Source organism: Balaenoptera borealis (genome assembly GCF_965194805.1).
Source record: "Balaenoptera borealis genome assembly, chromosome: X".
Lineage (NCBI taxonomy): Eukaryota > Metazoa > Chordata > Mammalia > Artiodactyla > Balaenopteridae > Balaenoptera > Balaenoptera borealis.
The window spans coordinates 42660378-42678148 of NC_138881.1; the positions used below are offsets into that span (position 1 = coordinate 42660378).

At 42.1% G+C, this 17771-nt stretch overlaps 1 protein-coding gene and 1 pseudogene across 2 annotated transcripts in view; both read left to right on the top strand.

The window, feature by feature from the left end:
• The window catches only part of LOC309621113 (retinol dehydrogenase 12 pseudogene), a 339175-nt pseudogene that overhangs the window by 255613 nt on the left and 65791 nt on the right, over nucleotides 1-17771 (top strand). The window lies entirely within an intron of this gene.
• On the top strand, nucleotides 4252-10943 carry LOC309621176 (sperm acrosome-associated protein 5-like). Its single transcript, XM_082378302.1, has 4 exons — nucleotides 4252-4476; nucleotides 4901-5059; nucleotides 6301-6379; nucleotides 6484-10943. Exons 1-4 carry the CDS (start codon nucleotides 4299-4301, stop codon nucleotides 6581-6583), a joined length of 516 nt encoding a protein of 171 aa, XP_082234428.1. The 5' UTR covers nucleotides 4252-4298; the 3' UTR covers nucleotides 6584-10943.

Below are 17771 nucleotides of genomic sequence, written 5' to 3' on the forward strand. Positions count from 1 at the left end.
ACCTAGTACACACACGCACCGGGATGAAGGGGATGTGTTAAGTAGTGGCTGACAATGTTGTTGTCTCAGGATGGGCAGGGACGATCTCCTTTTGTCGGGGGTGACAGTTAACGCTGATCAAAAGGAGCCGGCCACACAAATATTTGAAGCAAAGAGCTTCGTGGTGGAGGGCGCGGCTGTTACAAAGGCCCTGAAGTAGGACCTGGTTTGGCATGTTGGAGGAACAGAAACAGTGTCAGTGTGTTGGGAATATAGAAGGTGTGGGCAAGGGAGAAGTGAGTGGGTGCCAGATGCTGTAGGGCCTCCTCTGCCAGGGACAGAGCTCATGTCTCATTCTGACATAATGGGATGCCATTAAGGGGGATCAGATTTTTAAAACACCAGTCTGAAGCAATCTAGCATTATATATTAACTTTGAAAATACACGTATACTAGGCTCTTGTTTATTGCCTGTCTTGAACCGCTAGGACATGAGCTCCACAGGAATTTGCTTAAGCATCTCTCGTATGCCAGGTAGTGTTCTAGATATTGGGAATACAGCAGGAGAGAAAACAGAACCAACCAAACAAACAAACATTATGGAGACAGCCTGGTTGCAAACTCCCACCTACCAGCCGTGTAATCTAGGTCAGGACTCAACTCCTCTGTGCTAAATTTCCTCATCTATAAAATGGGGGATAATGACAGCACCTACCTCGTTAGGGCTGTGGTGACAAATGAGCTGATAATTGTAAATGGTTTAGAACAATGCCTGGAACACAGCAAGTGCTGTGTAAGTGATGATGATGATTAAAATAAAATTAGATGTGTGTATGTATAAAACTTTTTTTAATAAGAAGAAAAAAATAAAAAGATGACCTGCAGGCTGCTTTGTGAATGACAGATTGCAGAGGGCAAGGGCGAAAACAGGAAGAACAATAAGGAGGCTCCTGCCAACAGGCCCAGCAAGTGATAATGGAGGCTGAGACCTAGCTCAGTATCTCCTGTGTGCCAGGCACTGTGTGAAGCACATGACATGACCTGCCTCAGATAGTCCCCACTTTCTGTGAACAATCCTGTGGTCCCACCCGTCTTGTTAGGTGAGGAAACTGAGTCCCAGAGAGACTAAGTAACTTGCCCAAAGTCACACAGTTTCCCAAGATCGGATCCTTAACTTCTACCCAATAATACTCTTCTTTTGTTTATTCAGTATCCCACAGAACTTCCAGAAAATATCTGAGGGTCCTCATTCCAGAACCATTAAAACTAGGCAAGGAATTTTTTTTGGGGGGGGCCAGGAATATAGATGGAGCTTCCTAGCAGACAAAGCAAAGAGAGAAAGCAGGGAAGTAACTCAGGTCTCTTGCTCTCTTAAGGATCTCTGCCTTCTGGGTACAAAACTTGTCAACTCTCTTAATGCATTAGGAGGTGGAAAATAGGAGGGGCTGGACCTTTAGGGCCCCTGTCAGTCTGGCTTCTTCCATCCTGTAAACATAACTTCTCCGCCACCTTGTACACACATATATATACACACACCCCTGTGTGTAGGGGGAAATCCTATAGGGTTGGTGGGTGTTGGGGTACAGTGATTTCCAGCTCCAAAAATATTCTGAGCCAGTGATACAGCCCTGCAGAAACTGTCCCAGGGTTCACAGTGCATATCCAAAAGCTACGTGAAACCAGATTTTCTGCTGTGGAGCTAGGATGCCCACTCTCTGTCCTGGGCATCCTCTACCATCCGTCCCTACAGGTACAAACTCATTCAGTGGCCTAAGCAGCAGGTAGCTAGGTGAAGGGGTGTGGAAAGCTGACAGGTAGCTGGTCCCACCACAGAATCTGCACGATGCGACACTCCAACCCAAAGGCCACCCCCACCTCGCTGGTGAGTCATTACAACTGCTCTTAAGATACATTTTCTCAAAACTGTGGAAGTGTTGCCAATTGTAAGCAATCATTTTGGACCATAGGTAGCAGGTGAGTTTGGCAGAGCTACAGCATAGGAGCAGCCAGCTCTCTGGTGAGCTTGGAGCTGCCAATCTAGCCCTGCCTCCAAGAGAGGAATCCCCTTCCATCCTCTTGAAGCCATTGGTATTTAGGGTGGTATTGGTATGTGCAGCCAAACTGAATCCTGAACAATACATCAGACTTTTCTGTCCTGGCAGATGTGTCACTAAACAGAGACATGTGGGCCCAGTGGGGGTGGGGGGGGTGAATAAGGGTGAATGAAGGACAAATTGGGAATGAATGGGGGCAAGGAGAGACAAAGGGGGATGGCAGGGAGGTGAATGAGCAGTGGAGTGGAGTGAATGTGGGTAGTGTGGGGCAGAGTGAGGGAATGACTACGCATTCAATTTTGAATCAATTTAAGATTATGGATGAGACTGAGTAAGTGATGGGAAAATGAGGCACCGTCTAAGTGGCAAAAAGTGAAAGAGGGAGTGGACTGTGAGTGAATGGGACGCTGTGAAAGGTGGTGAATGTGAATGGGGTTGATAAAGCATGAGAGTGCAAGTCGATATGAGTACTAAGGATTGAAGTGTAAATGAATGATGGTTTATGGGGCACAGTATGAGTAAGGAGAGGTGAATTTAGGGAGAAAGTAGCAGTGAATGGAAGTCATGTGAGGCACAGAGGGAAGAATGGGGGGCACAAGGGGCAGAATAAGAGGAAACAGAAATGAATACATGGTAGAATGTGAATAAGTGAATCGGGTCAAGTTTGTTTGAGTGGGGATACTACGAGGGAGGAGAGCGACCAGAGGTGAATGAGAGGCAGACTGGGATTAGATGGGGCAGGTAATGCGGGGCAGCGTTCCAGTAATGTGCAGAGATCCCAGTGGGAATCAGCCCAGGTGAATGAGCCAAAGCATGTGCGTGGATGGAGGTAATGTTGGGCAGAGTGAGAGGGGATGGAAGTAAAGAGCAGAAGAAGGTGAGGAATTGGGTATTGTGAGGCAAAGGGAGAGGGGATGAAGGTCACATGGCCCAAGGTGAGTAAAGTGGGGGAAATGGAGCCCGATGTGAGCAAAAAGTGGTAAATCCGAGGCAGAGTGTGACTGAACAAGGGTACCGCGAGGCAGAGTGGGAGCAACTCAACATGAATCGGGAGCAGAACAAGACTGATGAGTGGAAACAGGGGTTACATCGGGAGTGACTTTAAATGAATGAGATAATGGGAGGCAGTGAAGATTGAGAAAGAATGGAGGTGACCAAGTGTAGAGTGAGTATGTGTGGATAACTTGGGCTAGTGTTTGGGAGTAATACAATTTCAGGAAATGCAGGTAATATGGGAGGAGTGCTTGAGAGAATAGAAGTGAAGAAGGGGCAGAAATAGAGTGAATGAGGGAGGGAATGAGGCCCAGAGTCAATGAACAAAGGTGAAGGATGGGCCACGTGAGAGCGTATGGGAGTCATTTGATGCAGTGTCAGGCAGTGAAGGTGAAAGTAGGAAAAGAGAGTCTGGGAGTGAATGGAGGTGAAGAAGGAATAGGATGTGAGAGAGCTTGGGTAAGAGTAAGTAGAGGGTTAGGGAATTGCAGTAACACGAGGCCCAGTGTGAGTGAATATAGGTGGATAAGAGGCAGTGTAAGTGGACGAGGGAATAAAATGTAGAATGAGAACGGGGGTGAAAAAGCAGTAGAGTGAACATGTATATGTAATATGTAATGTGTAATATGTAATGTGGGGCAGAGTCTGATTAAATGGGTGTAATGTGGGGCAGATTCCAGTAAATGAGGGTGGAACAGAGCACACTAAGTGAAGAGAGGTGAAGGAGGTGCTGAGAATGAGTAAATAGAAGTAATGTGGAGCAAAGGGGAGAGCACGGTGGTCATATTTTATAAAGCATGAGGAATCCGAGGTGGTAGTAGGCATGGTGTAGTGACCAGAGCTGACTACTCAGCAGAGTGGGGGAAATGGAGGTGATGAGGGGCAGAATGAGTGGAAATGGAGGTAACCAAGTGGTAGAGCATGATTAATGGGAGTAGAGTGGGACAGTGTTAAGGAACGTAGGGGAATGTGGGCTGAGTGTGAGGTCTACTACCTGGGTCCTGTCTGTCCTTTTTGTGTCCCCAGCCCCTCTCTCCCTGCATCCCTTTCTGATATCTCTGGGTTTCTCCCTGTCCTTGTCTCCTTCCACCTCTGTGTATACATCAGTATCTTTCTTTTTCTTTGTGTCTTTAACAGAGCTAGCACAGGGGAAGATGGTGAGATGCCCAACCCTCTGTCTTCTCTGTTCCAGAATCTGTCACTTAGATCTTCACAGAGCCCAAAATTCCAGCATATCCTTAGTTCTGAGCACTGGAGGGTGAGTCTGAAGCAATGGGTCAGTTAGGAGGGCTTGTGGGTGTCATAATGCAGGCCTGGGACACTATGGTGGTGACCCTGGCCATACTGATGCCTGCCACTGTGGATGCCAAGATCTTCGAACGCTGCGACCTGGCAATGAAGCTGGAGGAGGCGGGCCTCAACGGCTTCAAGGGCTACACCATTGGAGACTGTGAGACTCGTCACCCCAAGTCCCACCCATGCCACGGGCCGCCCACCACACTCAGACCCAGGCCCTTCCCCTTTGCCATTTGTTACCTCCCAGGCTAGGGAATGATCCTCTCAGTCACTCTCTGACTATGATGAGTATTTTAACTAACTCTAGTTTCATCATCATTGCCTTCACAACCATTTACCCTCATCTCTACTAACACCGCCATCACTACCATCAATGTCATCACTGCTGTTATCACCACGAATACCATCACCACCACCATTACTGGTATCTCACCAGAATCACCAACATCAACCCCAAACCAAGATATTCACCCCCAACAACTAAGATGAAAACCATCCCTGCCCCACTCCCTCATCCTACCCTCTCCCCTATTCCCAAGACCCATGCCCATCTGCTACCTCCCCCCTCCCTGCCCCAGGGCTGTGCATGGCGCACTATGAAAGTGGCTTTGACACCTCCTTCGTGGACCACAATCCTGATGGCAGCAGTTCATATGGCATTTTCCAGCTGAACTCCGCCTGGTGGTGTGACAATGGTGTTACACCTACCCAGAACCTCTGTCACATGGAGTGTCATGGTAAGGCAGCATTGAGGACACCTTGAAGCCCTGCCTGGCCCCACTCCCCAACACGCAGAGGGCAAGACTGTCTAAGCCATAGCCTTGAGTAACAAGCAGAAAAATGATAGGGAAAGGAGCAGAGTTGCCTGGGCTGTTACAGACACCAGCCTGTATCCTTACCCAGATTGCACTGAGATGTTGTCTAGGTCAGGAGGACTCAGAGCTCCCAAACCTCACCTAGAATGGAGGCTGCCATTTTCTAGGACTCAGGAAACAATACACTTAGCTCCAAGTGGAATGGAGGGGGAAACTGTCCTGATTTGGGGTTGGGGTTGTCCAGGCCCTGAAGGAAGAAGCAGATATCTGTCTGTAGGAACAGAAACAAGGTACCTCTGTGCAGAAAGGAAAGAATTTTCCAGACAAGAGTGTGGTATTGTTGAGGACAAAATTGAATAGCAGTAGAAGTTGTTCAGGGTTGGCCAAAATGGTGTTTAAGGTTGTCCAAGATAGGCCAAAATGGAGACTGTGGTTATTTGGGACCAGCCCAAGTGGAGGTTGAAGTTGTCCAAGTCCTGCCACAGTGACAGAATAGATCACCCAGGACTTGGCAGCTTGAAGGCTGAGGCTATCCAGGACTAGTCAACATAGTGGTTGAGATCATTAGTCAGAATGGCAGTTAAGGTCATCCTCGTCTAGCCACCATAGCAGTTGATGTCATCTAGGACCAGGCACCATGGTAGCTGAAGTTGAACAGGACTAGCCAACATAGAGACTGAGGTCTCTTGTAACTAGTAAAAATGGGTGTTGATGTTATCCAGGACCTGACAACATAGTGTTTGAAGTTCCCAGGACTGACCAACCTTGCAGTTGAGTGGCTTCCCAGCCAGCCAACAGCCATTGCAGTTGAGATCATTCATAACCATACAAAATGACAGTTGAAGTCATCTGGAACTGGCCAACATGGAGTCTGAGGTTGTCCAGGACCAGCCAACATGGTGGTTGAGGTTACTCATAACCAGCAAACGTGACAGTCAAGATCACTCAGGATCAGTCAATGAGTTAAGGTTGTACAGAACCAGTCAACATGGCAGTTGATGTAATTCATAGCCAGCTAATAAGTGAATCAAGGTCATCTAGAATCAGGCAATATAGTGGTTGAAGTTATTCAGGCCCCAAGAAACCCAGAACCCCTTGTCCCTTCATACACTGTCACCCTGTCTCCAATACACCAGATTACTATATCCCTCTCTTCCTCCTAGAACTGTTCAACCGCCATATTCTGGATGACATCATGTGTGCCAAGCAGATAGTGTCCTCACAAAATGGTATGAATACCTGGTAAGTTTCATGGGGATGGCTTGGACTCTGGGCAGCCGGGATAGTGGCATTGCCACCCCATCAGCCTGTCCACTTCATCCTCCCTCTCTCCCTTCATTTCCCAGGGATTCTTGGAACCAGCACTGTTCTGGCCATGATTTATCTGAATGGCTCAAGGGGTGTCATATGTATGCAAAACCTTACACAACAGAAATTCATTCATGACTCAGCTTCCCAGAGATAGAGATTTCATTTTCCTTTCTGTTCTTTCTTTTGTGGATTTAACAAAGGATGATATCTATAAACAATGCAAGAGACCCCTGATGTCTGACTCTCTTCATTTTTCCAATGCCTGAAGGTACCCCTATTCAATCTCTCCCTCCATATATTCAAAGCTCTAATCAGGGGACACGAGATCACTCAGGGTGGGGGTGGAGGATAATGTAGTGATTAAGAGCATAGGTTCTCCTGGGTTCAGAAACAATCTCTACCACTTACTGTCCCCAAGTTGCCTTGGGTGAGGCACTTAATTTCTTTGTGCCTCAGTTTCCTCATCTGCAAAATGAGGATGATAGTGGTAGTAACTATCTCATGGGTTTCTGAGAGAATTAAATGAATTAATGTTTGTAAAGCACATAAAGTGTTTAGTACACAAGACAATTCTAGGTCTGGAAATAGAAGGGTGGTGTGGGGAGGTATGAAAATTGGCTTCCCTTAAAAAGTATCACTCTCTGTTGAAGTAACTACAGGGTCTTTAATTAAGGTAGATACAGTCTCTTCAGGGGAAAATGGAATTGGTTTCAGCTTACAGAGAAAGCTCAGTGGGAATTAGGATTTTAAAGTATTCACATTCTCCCACATCCTCCCACATTATTACCATTCTAACTCTCAGCCCCCAACTCCTTCTTTCATGATCTGTAACCAAAGTTTCAAATGACAAACTGGAAATTTAGGCCAGGAATTCAATGGCTGCACAAGGTAATAATTATTTTTACAGAATCCCCGGGTTTCAGTCTATGTCTTGAGCAGAGAATTTAGGAATTTGAACTTGCCATTCTTTCTCTTTGTGCCGACCAGCCCCATTGGAAGCAGCCACCCCCGTGAGGAAGCAGTCCCTCACGTCCTTTGTACTCTTTGGTTGGGGTGGATATTCAACTACCCAAAGCCTTGTTTTCAGTGTTGACTTCATCCAGATAAGCACAGATGATCATTAAAGCAGTTATCTGCTACTGCATGCCAAGGAATGCCAGAGCCCCCTTCTTTAATGCCACCTGGATTTCCCCTGCCTTCAGCCCCAACCAGCCTAGATAACCAAATCTCACATTTCCCTGGGGTCCATAAAAGGTACCATCACTCTGGATACCAATTTCTGAATGAGATAGTTATTTATCAAAAGCAGCATAAATAAACTCTGGTGAACTTAAGTAAAAAGCAGATCTCCTAAAAGCCTATCAGGTAGCTCATAGTATTTCTGGGAAGACTGCATGATCTAGCTCAGACAGGGGGAAGGTCCACACAAAGGAGAAGCCAGGAGGATTCCCTGGTGGCGCAGTGGTTGAGAGTCTGCCTGCTAATGCAGGGGACACGGGTTCGCGCCCTGGTCTGGGAAGATCCCACATGCCCGGAGCAACTGGGCCCGTGAGCCACAATTACTGAGCCTGCGCGTCTGGAGCCTGTGCTCCGCAACAAGAGAGGCCGCGATAATGAGAGGCCCGCGCACCGCGATGAAGGGTGGCCCCCGCTTGCCGCAACTGGAGAAAGCCCTCGCACAGAAACGAAGACCCAACACAGCCATAAATAAATAAACAAATAACAAAAGTGATTGTTTAAAAAAAAAAAAAAGAAGAAGAAGAAGCCAAAATCTTGAACGTAGAATAGGTTGGGGCAAGAATATTGGCATTATCAACTGTTGCTACTTCTGAAAACTGGATTTGATGCCCTAGTGTTTCCTTTACATTGTTCCGATTATGCATCCTTTCTAATAATTTACAATATTTATAGTATATTTATCATTGTTATTCCTTTAGTGGTTATCTTTAAATCTCTAATTTTATATCATTTGATAAACTCTTTTTTCTGTAGGTAGCACTTATTCCCCATTATGAGAGATGTCAAAGCAGCTGTTCTTCATAATAGACTGTATTAGGTTTTTTTCTATGAGAGTTTGATATTAAATCTGGAATATTTCCCTTAATATCATTGCCATGGGACTATGTTTATTGAAATCAATTAAATTGGGTTTCTCTTGATACCTGTGCCCAGATTTACCATGAGGTTTGGCTCTCATATATTCAAGGCTTCAAAGGACTGCAGTCTTGAACAACCTCTCTGATGTATAATGGTTATTCACTATACACCCATGATAACAACTACAGAGGCCAAGTATTTTGCACCAGGGTCTTGGCTCTTGCTATTCCTTATGCCTGGAATGTTCTTACCCCCAGTATGGCTGGCTCCTTATTTTTAGAAAGACCTTCCCTGACCACCTTAGCTAAAGCATGATCCTTTCACCTCACCTTTTTCTTTTCCTTTCACATTTTTATGAAGGATTTTCCATTTTCAGTTCTTTTGCAAAGTTTCTCTTTTCTCTGAGTTCTTTAATCCATGATGAACTTTAACTTCTGGAAGGTTTTTCTTATATTCAGGAAAGCCATAGGGTTTCTCACCTATGTGGGTTCTTCGATGTAGAGTGAGTTTTGACTTCTCTCTGAAGGCTCTACTACACTTATCACATTTATAGGTTTTCTCTCATGTGTGAGTTCTTTGATGTATAACAAGATATGATTTCAGGGAGAAAGCTTTCTCACATACATTACACTCATAGGGTTTCTCCCCAGTGTGAACTCTCAGATGAATAATGAGATATGACTACTGGAAGAAAACTTTGTCATATTCTTTGCATTCATAGGATTTCTCAAATTTTTCTCCTGTATGAGCTCTCCGATGTAACATAAGATAGTACTTCAGGGAGAAGACTTCCCCACATACAGTACATCCATAGGTTTTTTTCTACTGTATGAATTCTTTGATGAGCACTGAGATTCAGCTTAAGGGTGAAGGCTCCTCCACAGTCTGAACACACAAAAGGTTTATCTCCTGTATGAGTTCTTTGATGTCTACGTGATTTTGATTTCTCTCTGAAGGATTTGCCACATTCATTACATTCATAGGGTTTCTCTCCTGTGTGTGTTCTCTGATATGTACCTTTTGATTGAAGGTTCTCCCACATTCATTACATTCACAGGATTTCTCTTCTGTGTGAGTTCTCTGACGTATAATGAGGTTTGTCTTTTCTTGGAAGGCTTTGCCACATTCGTTGCATGTATATGGTTTTTCACCTGTGTGCGTTCTCTGATGTATATGCAGTGCTGATTTCTCTCTGAAGGATTTGCCACATTCATTACATTCAAAGGGTTTCTCTCTTTTGTGCGTTGTACTTCTGATGTACACTGAAGCGTGCCTTCTTGTTGAAGGCTTTTCTGTATTCTGTGCATCCGTAGGGTTTTTCTCCTACATGAGTGATCTGATGAGCAATAGGAGTGAATTCTTGCTGAAAGTTTTTCTACACTCAGGAAATTAACAGATTTTCTCTCCAGCTTGAGTTATATTATGCTGAACAAAGAATGGGTTATGCTTATGACCTTTCCCACCCACATTATGGTCATGGGATTTCATTCCATTATTTTTCTTAAGCCTGCCATGAATTAATAATTTTCCACATACATTACATTCATAACATTCTGAGCTGCAAAGCCTCTATTATGACTGAGTAAACCCGAATTATCTTGAAAACTTTTCTGAGTCATATATACAGGGAGTGTGTAATGAAGAAACCACCCCTGTGCTCTGAGGAAGTGGGTTTACAAATCCATTATATTCATGACCTCTCTCCTTAGTCAAATTTTTCTCATTAATGGCTATAGCTTGCCTCAGGTGTCTGTTTTGGTTTTTCTGGTACCTCTCCAGCTGGTCAACTTTCCAGACTTCTAGAAAGAAGAATAATAAACCATACCGTGTGAATACACCTTTTGTCAGAAGCAGACCTTTGTAGGGTTGACTTTTATTTTCTTTTGACTAGATACCAGTCAGAAAGAAATTCGAAGCACATGTCTCTCCTATATGCTGAGCTTAAGGGGAAAAAAGCTCAAATTGCTCTAATAGATATTGGAACAGGAGAGTAACAATAAATATAAGTGACTTTGATTGTTTAAGAAAAGTACCTTAAAATTGAGGAGAGAAAGTGAAAATGGGTTTAGGTAGCCACTGAGTAGGAAAAAATGATTTTTTGAAATGGTATCAGATCTATGATTTGGAGGGAGGGGACTCAAATAGGATGTAAAGAGCCTTTCAGGAAGGCTGAAAACAACTGAGGTGACCAAGAGAAGAAGCAGAAGGACAAGGCTAGATTATAGTCTAGTTCCTCTCCATCTCATTCCAAGATTACCATGAGACAGTAACTCACAAAACTAACAATTTGGAGTTAGAAAAAAAAGTTCATATGCTTTAGGAAGATATTTCTGAGATTTAAGAGATGTCTGGCACTCACTGACACACTGGAGTCTTACCCTCATCGTCTCCCACCTATTCATTTCTTATTTACCTGTACAACTCGAACTTGGGATTTCTCTCTCTATGATCCAAAGTCCTCTCTTCTCCAAAGAGGTAATCATATCTAGTTCAGTAACAGGATACCCTGTAATGGGAAATGATACAAGACTTGGGCACATCTGTGTGGGCTTCAGGGCCTCAAAGTAATTAGGAAGGTACATTTTAATAAGCATAACTTTCACATGAGAGGTGAAAATACAAACACCTTGTTCAGTCTAAGAGCAATTAAGAATCTTTAGTTCCTCAGAAATAGACTCACAGACATAGAAAACAAACTTATGGTTACCAAAGGGGAAAGAGAGGGGGAGGAGGGATAAATTAGGAGTATGGGATTAATAGATACAAACTACCATACATAAAATAGATAAGCAACAAGGACTTACTGTATAACACAGGGAACTATATTCAATATCTTATAATAACCTATAATGGAAAACAATCTCAAAAAGATATATGTATATATATAACTGAATCACTTTGCTATACACCTGAAACAAATACAATATTGTAAATCAACTATACTTCAATAAAAAAAAATTTTTTAAAGAATCTTATGGTTACCAAAGGGGAAAGGGAGTGGGGGAGGGATAAATTAGGAGTTTGGGATTAGCAGATACAAATTACTATATATAAAATAGATAAACAACAAGGACCTACTGTATAGCACGGTGAACTATATTCAATATACTGTAATAAATCATAATGGAGGGACTTCCCTGGTGGTCCAATGTTTAAGACTCCACGCTTCCACTGCAGGGGATGCAGGTTCAATCCCTCTGGTCAGGGAACTAAGATCCCATATGCCGCGCGGCACGGCCAAAAAATTTAAGAAAAAAAAAATGATGGGAAAGAATATGAAAAAGATATATATATATATATATATATATATATATATATATATATATAATATATACTTAATCACTTTGCTGTACACCAGAAACTAACACAACATTGTAAATCAACTATATGTCAATAAAAAAAATAAAAATAAAAATAAGAATCTTTAGTTCCTGGAACTTGAGGTCAAAGTATTACTACACTTCAGAGATGGAAAGTTGTTCTATTGGGTACACTATGAATTACTCAAGGAAGCTGTACTCACCCACAGAGACCAAATGGCTATAGTTCTCTAGCATCACATCTTTGTACAAGGTTCTCTGAGTAGGGTCCAGATGATTCCACTCCTCCTGGGTGAAGTCCACAGACACATCTTCGAATGACACCAATCCCTGTAATTACATACTTCTATTCAATCAGTTTGATAAAAATTAAAATAATATATTTATTTATTTATTTATTTATTTATTTATTTATTTATTTATTTATTTATGCATGCTGCACCAGGTCTTAGTTGCAGCACGCGGGATCTTCGTTGCAGCCTGTGGACTTCTTCGTTGCAGCATGCTGACTTCTTAGTTGCAGCATGAGGACTTCTTAGTTGTGGCATGAGGGCTCTTAATTAAGGCATACAGGATCTAGTTCCCCGACCAGGGATTGAACCCGGGCCCCCTGCATTGGGAGCATGGAGTCTTACCCACTGGCCCACCAGGGAAGTCCCAAAATTAAAATAATATTTTTTAAGAAGGGAATATTCTTAAGAGAAAAGCTACTGTTTAATCATTTCAAAGATGCCTTCTCTGAGATATTTGCAATACCTGTATCTAACAAAGGACTTTTATACTATAGAAACTATAAAGAACACCTACAAATCAGTAAGATAAATATATATTTTTTTTATAAATTCATTTATTTTACTTATTTAGTTTTGGCTGCGTTGGGTCTTCGTTGCTCCATGCGGGCTTTCTCTAGTTGCGGCGAGTGGGGGCTGCTCTTCATTGTGGTGCGCAGGCTTCTCATTGCGGTGGCTTCTCTTGTTGGGGAGCACGGGTTCTAGGAGTGCGGGCTTCAGTAGTTGTGGCACGTGGGCTCAGTAGTTGTGGCTCGAGGGCTCTAGAAGGCAGGCTCAGTAGTTGTGGCGCACGGGCTTAGTTGCTCCACAGCATGTGGGATTTTCCTGGACCAGGGCTCAAACCCGTGTTCCCTGCATTGGCAGGCAGATTCTTAACCACTGTGCCACCAGAGAAGCCCCCAGTAAGATAAATATAAACAATCCTATAGAAAAAGATTTGAACAGACACTTCACAAAAGATGATATATAAATGGCCAATTAACATATTTAAAGGTGCTCAAAATCATTAGTTATCAGGGACATACAAATTTAAACCACAATGAGATACCACTATATACCAACAGAATGGCTAAAATTAAGACCAAAAACCCAATGTTGGTGAGGATGTGAAACAACTGGAACTCTCGTATATGGTGAGAGTACAATGGTACAGCCTCTTTGGAAAACATTGTAACTCAATCTACTATTGAGGAGCATACCCCTAACCTAGGACCCAGCAACCCCACTCCTAGGTAAATATCCAACAGAAATGAACACATATGTTCACCAAGATATAAACAAGAATATTCATGGAAGTATTATTTGTAATAGCCAAAATGGAAACATCCAGCAGCAGTAGAATGGATAAACAATTGTGATATATTTATACAATAGAATCACAGTAATGGAAAGAAAACAAACTACTGATATATAAAATAACAAGAATGAGTCTCAAAAACATCATGATGAATGAAAAAAAGCCAAACCCAAAGAATAATAACGTATGATTCCATTTACATGACATTCAAGAAGAAGCAAAAATGATCTATGATGGTGAAAATCAGATAGTGGTTACCCATGAGTCAGGGGATAGCAATTGAAAGGGGAATGAAGGAGGGGTTATTTACAAGTGCGTGACTTATTTTCAAACATCTGAGGATTTTCTAGTTATCTGTTATAGGCATGTAGTTTAATTCCACTGTGGTCAGAGAATATACACTGTATAACTTCATCCTTTGAAATTTGTTGAGACTTTCTTTATGGACCAACATGGGTTCTTTATTTTTAATAAATTTATTTATTTATTTATTTATTTATTTATTTATTTATGGCTGTGTTCGGTCTTCATTGCTGCACACAGGTTTCTCTGGTTGCAGCGAGTGGGGGCTACTCTTCGTTGCGGTGCGCAGGCTTCTCATTGAGGTGGTTTCTCTTGTTGCGGAGCATGGGCTGTAGGTGTGCAGGCTTCAGTAGTTGTGTGGCTCGCGGGCTCTAGAGCACAGGCTCAGTAGTTGTGGCGCACGGGCTTAGTTGCTCCGTGGCATGTGGGATCTTCGCAGACCAGGGCTCGAACCTGTGTCCCCTGCACTGGCAGGCAGATTCTTAACCACTGCGCCACCAGGGAAGTCCCCAACATGGGTTCTATTTGGATAAACGCTCCTTGTGCACCTGAAAAGACTGAATTCTTCAGTTGTTGGGTGTAGTAATTATATGAAGTTGTGCCAATTATATGAAGTTGGTTAATTGTGATGTTCAACTCTTCTATAACATGTCTGACTTTTTTTCTGTTTATTCTATTACTGAGAGAGGTGTTAAAATCTCTATGTTGTGGATTTGTCCATTTCATCTTGTAATTCTATCAGCTTTCACTTTATATATTTTGAACCTATGTTATTAGGTGATGTAGTATGCAGAATAATGGACCCCCAAAGATGTCCTGTCCTAATCCCCAGAAACTAAATATGATGAGTTGCCATGCACATGAATGTTTTGTTACATGACAAAAGGGACTTTACAGATGTAATTAAGATTATTAATCAGTTGATCCTAATTTAGAGAGATTATCCCAGATTACCCATATGGGCCCAGCGTAATTACATGAGCCCTTAAAAGCAGATACCCAGGGGCAGGAGTGGAAGAGAAAGGCAGAAGGGAAAGTCAGAGATTCAAAGCACAGAAAGAAGTTGCCATGCTATTGTCAGCTTAAAGATGGAGGGGACCATGTGAAAAAGAAGTGAATTATGACAACAAACTGAATGACTTTGGAAGTAGATTCTTCCCTAGAGCCTCCAGAAAGGTACACAGCACTGCCAACACCATAATTTCAACCTTATGAAACCCTAAGAAGAGAACCCAGCTGAACCGCACTTTGCCTGGACTTCTGCTCCATGGAAACTGTGAAGTAATAAATGGGTGTTGCTTTAAGCAGCTAAGTTTGTGGTAATTTGTTACAGCAGCAACAAAAACTAATAATGCAGGTAGATTAAAATTTTAGAATTGTTCTATCTTCTCTTGAATTGACCCTTTTATCATTATGAAATTTCCCTCTTTATCTTTAGCATTACTTCTACCTTACAGTCTACTTTCTTTGTTATTATTATAGCTACAACAGCTTTCTATTAGTGTTTGCATTGCATATATTTTTTCATTTTTTTATGTTCAACCTTTCTGTGCTTCTTCACTCTTTTCTATGTTTCTTGCTTCCATTTGGGATCAGATTAAATAACTTTAATATTTAGTATTTCTAGTAGTATAAGTCTACTGATGATGAATTCTCTTAGCTTTGTAGTAAGCTTTGTAATAAATATTTGTATTTATTTCACTTGCCTTTTTGGACTACTGGTATAGAATTGGGTATAGAATTCTCAGTTGGCAGATTTTTGTTTCCTTTCAGTACTTCAATGATATCATTCCATTTTCCTCTGGTTACCAGAATTTCTCTTGAAAAAACCAGCCATTCATCTTATTGTTTTTCCTTTGTCCTTTTTTCTAAGGACAGCTTCTAAGGTTTTCTTTATAACTTTGGGTTTCATCAGTTTGAGTATGATGAGTTTAGATGTAGTTTTATTTGTGTTTAGTACTTAGGGTTTGGTGTGCTTCCTGAAACTGTGGGCTGATGACTACCATTAGTGTTGGAAAATACTCAATATTTCTACAAATATTACTTCTGTCCCCATTCTCTCTATCCTCTTGTCAAGCAAAAGGCAAGGCCAGGCCAAGGCCTGACATATTCAGCCTGTAAAGAAACAATGAGCCCCTTCTAGATTCAGACTGTTTATTACTTACTTAGACAGCAAACAGAAGGATCAACTAAAGATTACAGCTCCCTAAGACCCTGTTCAGGGCAACACCAAAACAAAGGGGCCTGATGACTGCAACAGGAAGGATAGGACACTCTGTTACTGAGACACCTATAGCCATGCTGCAGCTAAGAAGTTTTATAGCCTGCAGCTCTACCTTAAGGGAGTGAGGCAGAAAACTTCATACCTCAATAGAACCTGCGGCGAGAGAGAAGTGCCCTCCCAGAGGAGATAGGGAGGCAAGTGGGAAATGACCCTATAGGAGCTCCTCACAAGCCTCTCATGCTCTCATTTTCCAGGAACAATACAGTCATTCTGCCAAGACATAGCTTCAGCTCTAGTTCCAGCTTTGTCTGTGTGGCTTATGTGGATACATACAAGGTCACCAGGGCAATGTGGAGGAGCTGTTCCACCATAGCTCTCTTGTATTTATGTCTTTTATACTGTTATACTTTATTCTTTTTTCTCTTTGTGCTACTTTTGTATATTTTCTATTGTCCTGTCTTCTAGTTCATTATTCCTGTTTTCTACTGTGTTCAATCTAAAGTTAAGCCCTTCCAATGAGTTCTTAATCACTGATATTAGAATTTTGGGTTCTAGCATGTCCATTTGATCCTTTCCTTAGTGATTGTAGTTCTCTGTTAAATTTTTCCATCTTTCCATCTATTTGTCCATCTTTCCCTCCATATTCTTGAACATATTAATCATAGTTTTCCTCTGGCTGCAGATAGAATCTGGTGAAATCACATCGATCCCGTTGAGACTTGATTTTAGGCTTTGTTGAGGCTGGTCTATTCCACTTATACCTCACTCATAGGGTGTAACCCTTACTACTAAATTGTAGCTCTTAGTCCAAGGGCGTGGCTCTTCTGGGTCTCAACTGAAAGCCTAGAGTGCATGCCAGGGCCTCTCTACCTTGGTGGGGCTTGAACTCCATCCTTTGCTTCTCTAGTACCAAATAGCTACCAAAATCTCCACTCATCTCTTCACTCTCCAAGCTACAGTTTTCTATTGGGTTTCTTGGAATCTTGCCCTGCACACATAGAGCTTAGAGTCAGACAAAGAGGTATTTGTACACAGATATTTTGGCTCTCTCTCTGCAGTTCCTTCCTCTCTGAGATTTTTTGCTTCTTAATCCCAACTGTTTTGGCAAGCTAGTCACTTTCTGAATGGTCTCTATTCCCTCTTATTGTCTTGCACTGCCATTTGGAAAATACCAAAGTTAAAGTAGAACTCCCTGTGCCTCCCTTCTCTCAAGAATTGTAGTTCCTCAAGTCCTGCATGCATTGGTGGGCTTCCAGTACCTTCAGACAAGTTTTGTATGTATTTATCCAGCATTTATAGTTGTTTTAGCAAGAGAGTTAGTCCAATACAAGCAACTACATTATGGCCAAAATTAAAAGATGCCCCACACTTTAACCTCTACTTTTAGATCTTGGTTTTCATATCTCTAAATTCTATTGAATGAGAAAAATTTTACAGTGATCAGCCTGACAAACAAAGCCTAACACAGTCAAGATTCACCCATGCATCTAAACTTGCATTACACAAGTTCTCCAAAAATGTCATGTTTCATTCTATTAAGGACACACATTTTTATTCACACTGTAACATCTGTAAAATCAGGTTGTTTTAGTATTAATGGCAAGAAATGGCTCCATTAGCAGAGGGATTTTTCTTCCTTAGAGGTACATAAAATAATGTTGCATCTTACAATTGATGGTAGCTTAAATTAGATGAAATAAAGTAGCTTCTGTTCCACTGTGTTCTAATTAGTTCTCCAATACAAATAATGCCTTATTCATATCTAATCACAACCCTTTGCTTATATACATAT

Coding starts and splice junctions, on each gene's coding strand:
- LOC309621176 (XM_082378302.1), top strand. CDS start 4,299: ATGGGTCAGTTAGGAGGGCTTGTGGGTGTCATAATGCAGGCCTGGGAC. Junction 4,477..4,900: donor GGGCTACACCATTGGAGACT/GTGAGACTCGTC, acceptor TCCCTGCCCCAG/GGCTGTGCATGGCGCACTAT. Junction 5,060..6,300: donor CTGTCACATGGAGTGTCATG/GTAAGGCAGCAT, acceptor TCTTCCTCCTAG/AACTGTTCAACCGCCATATT.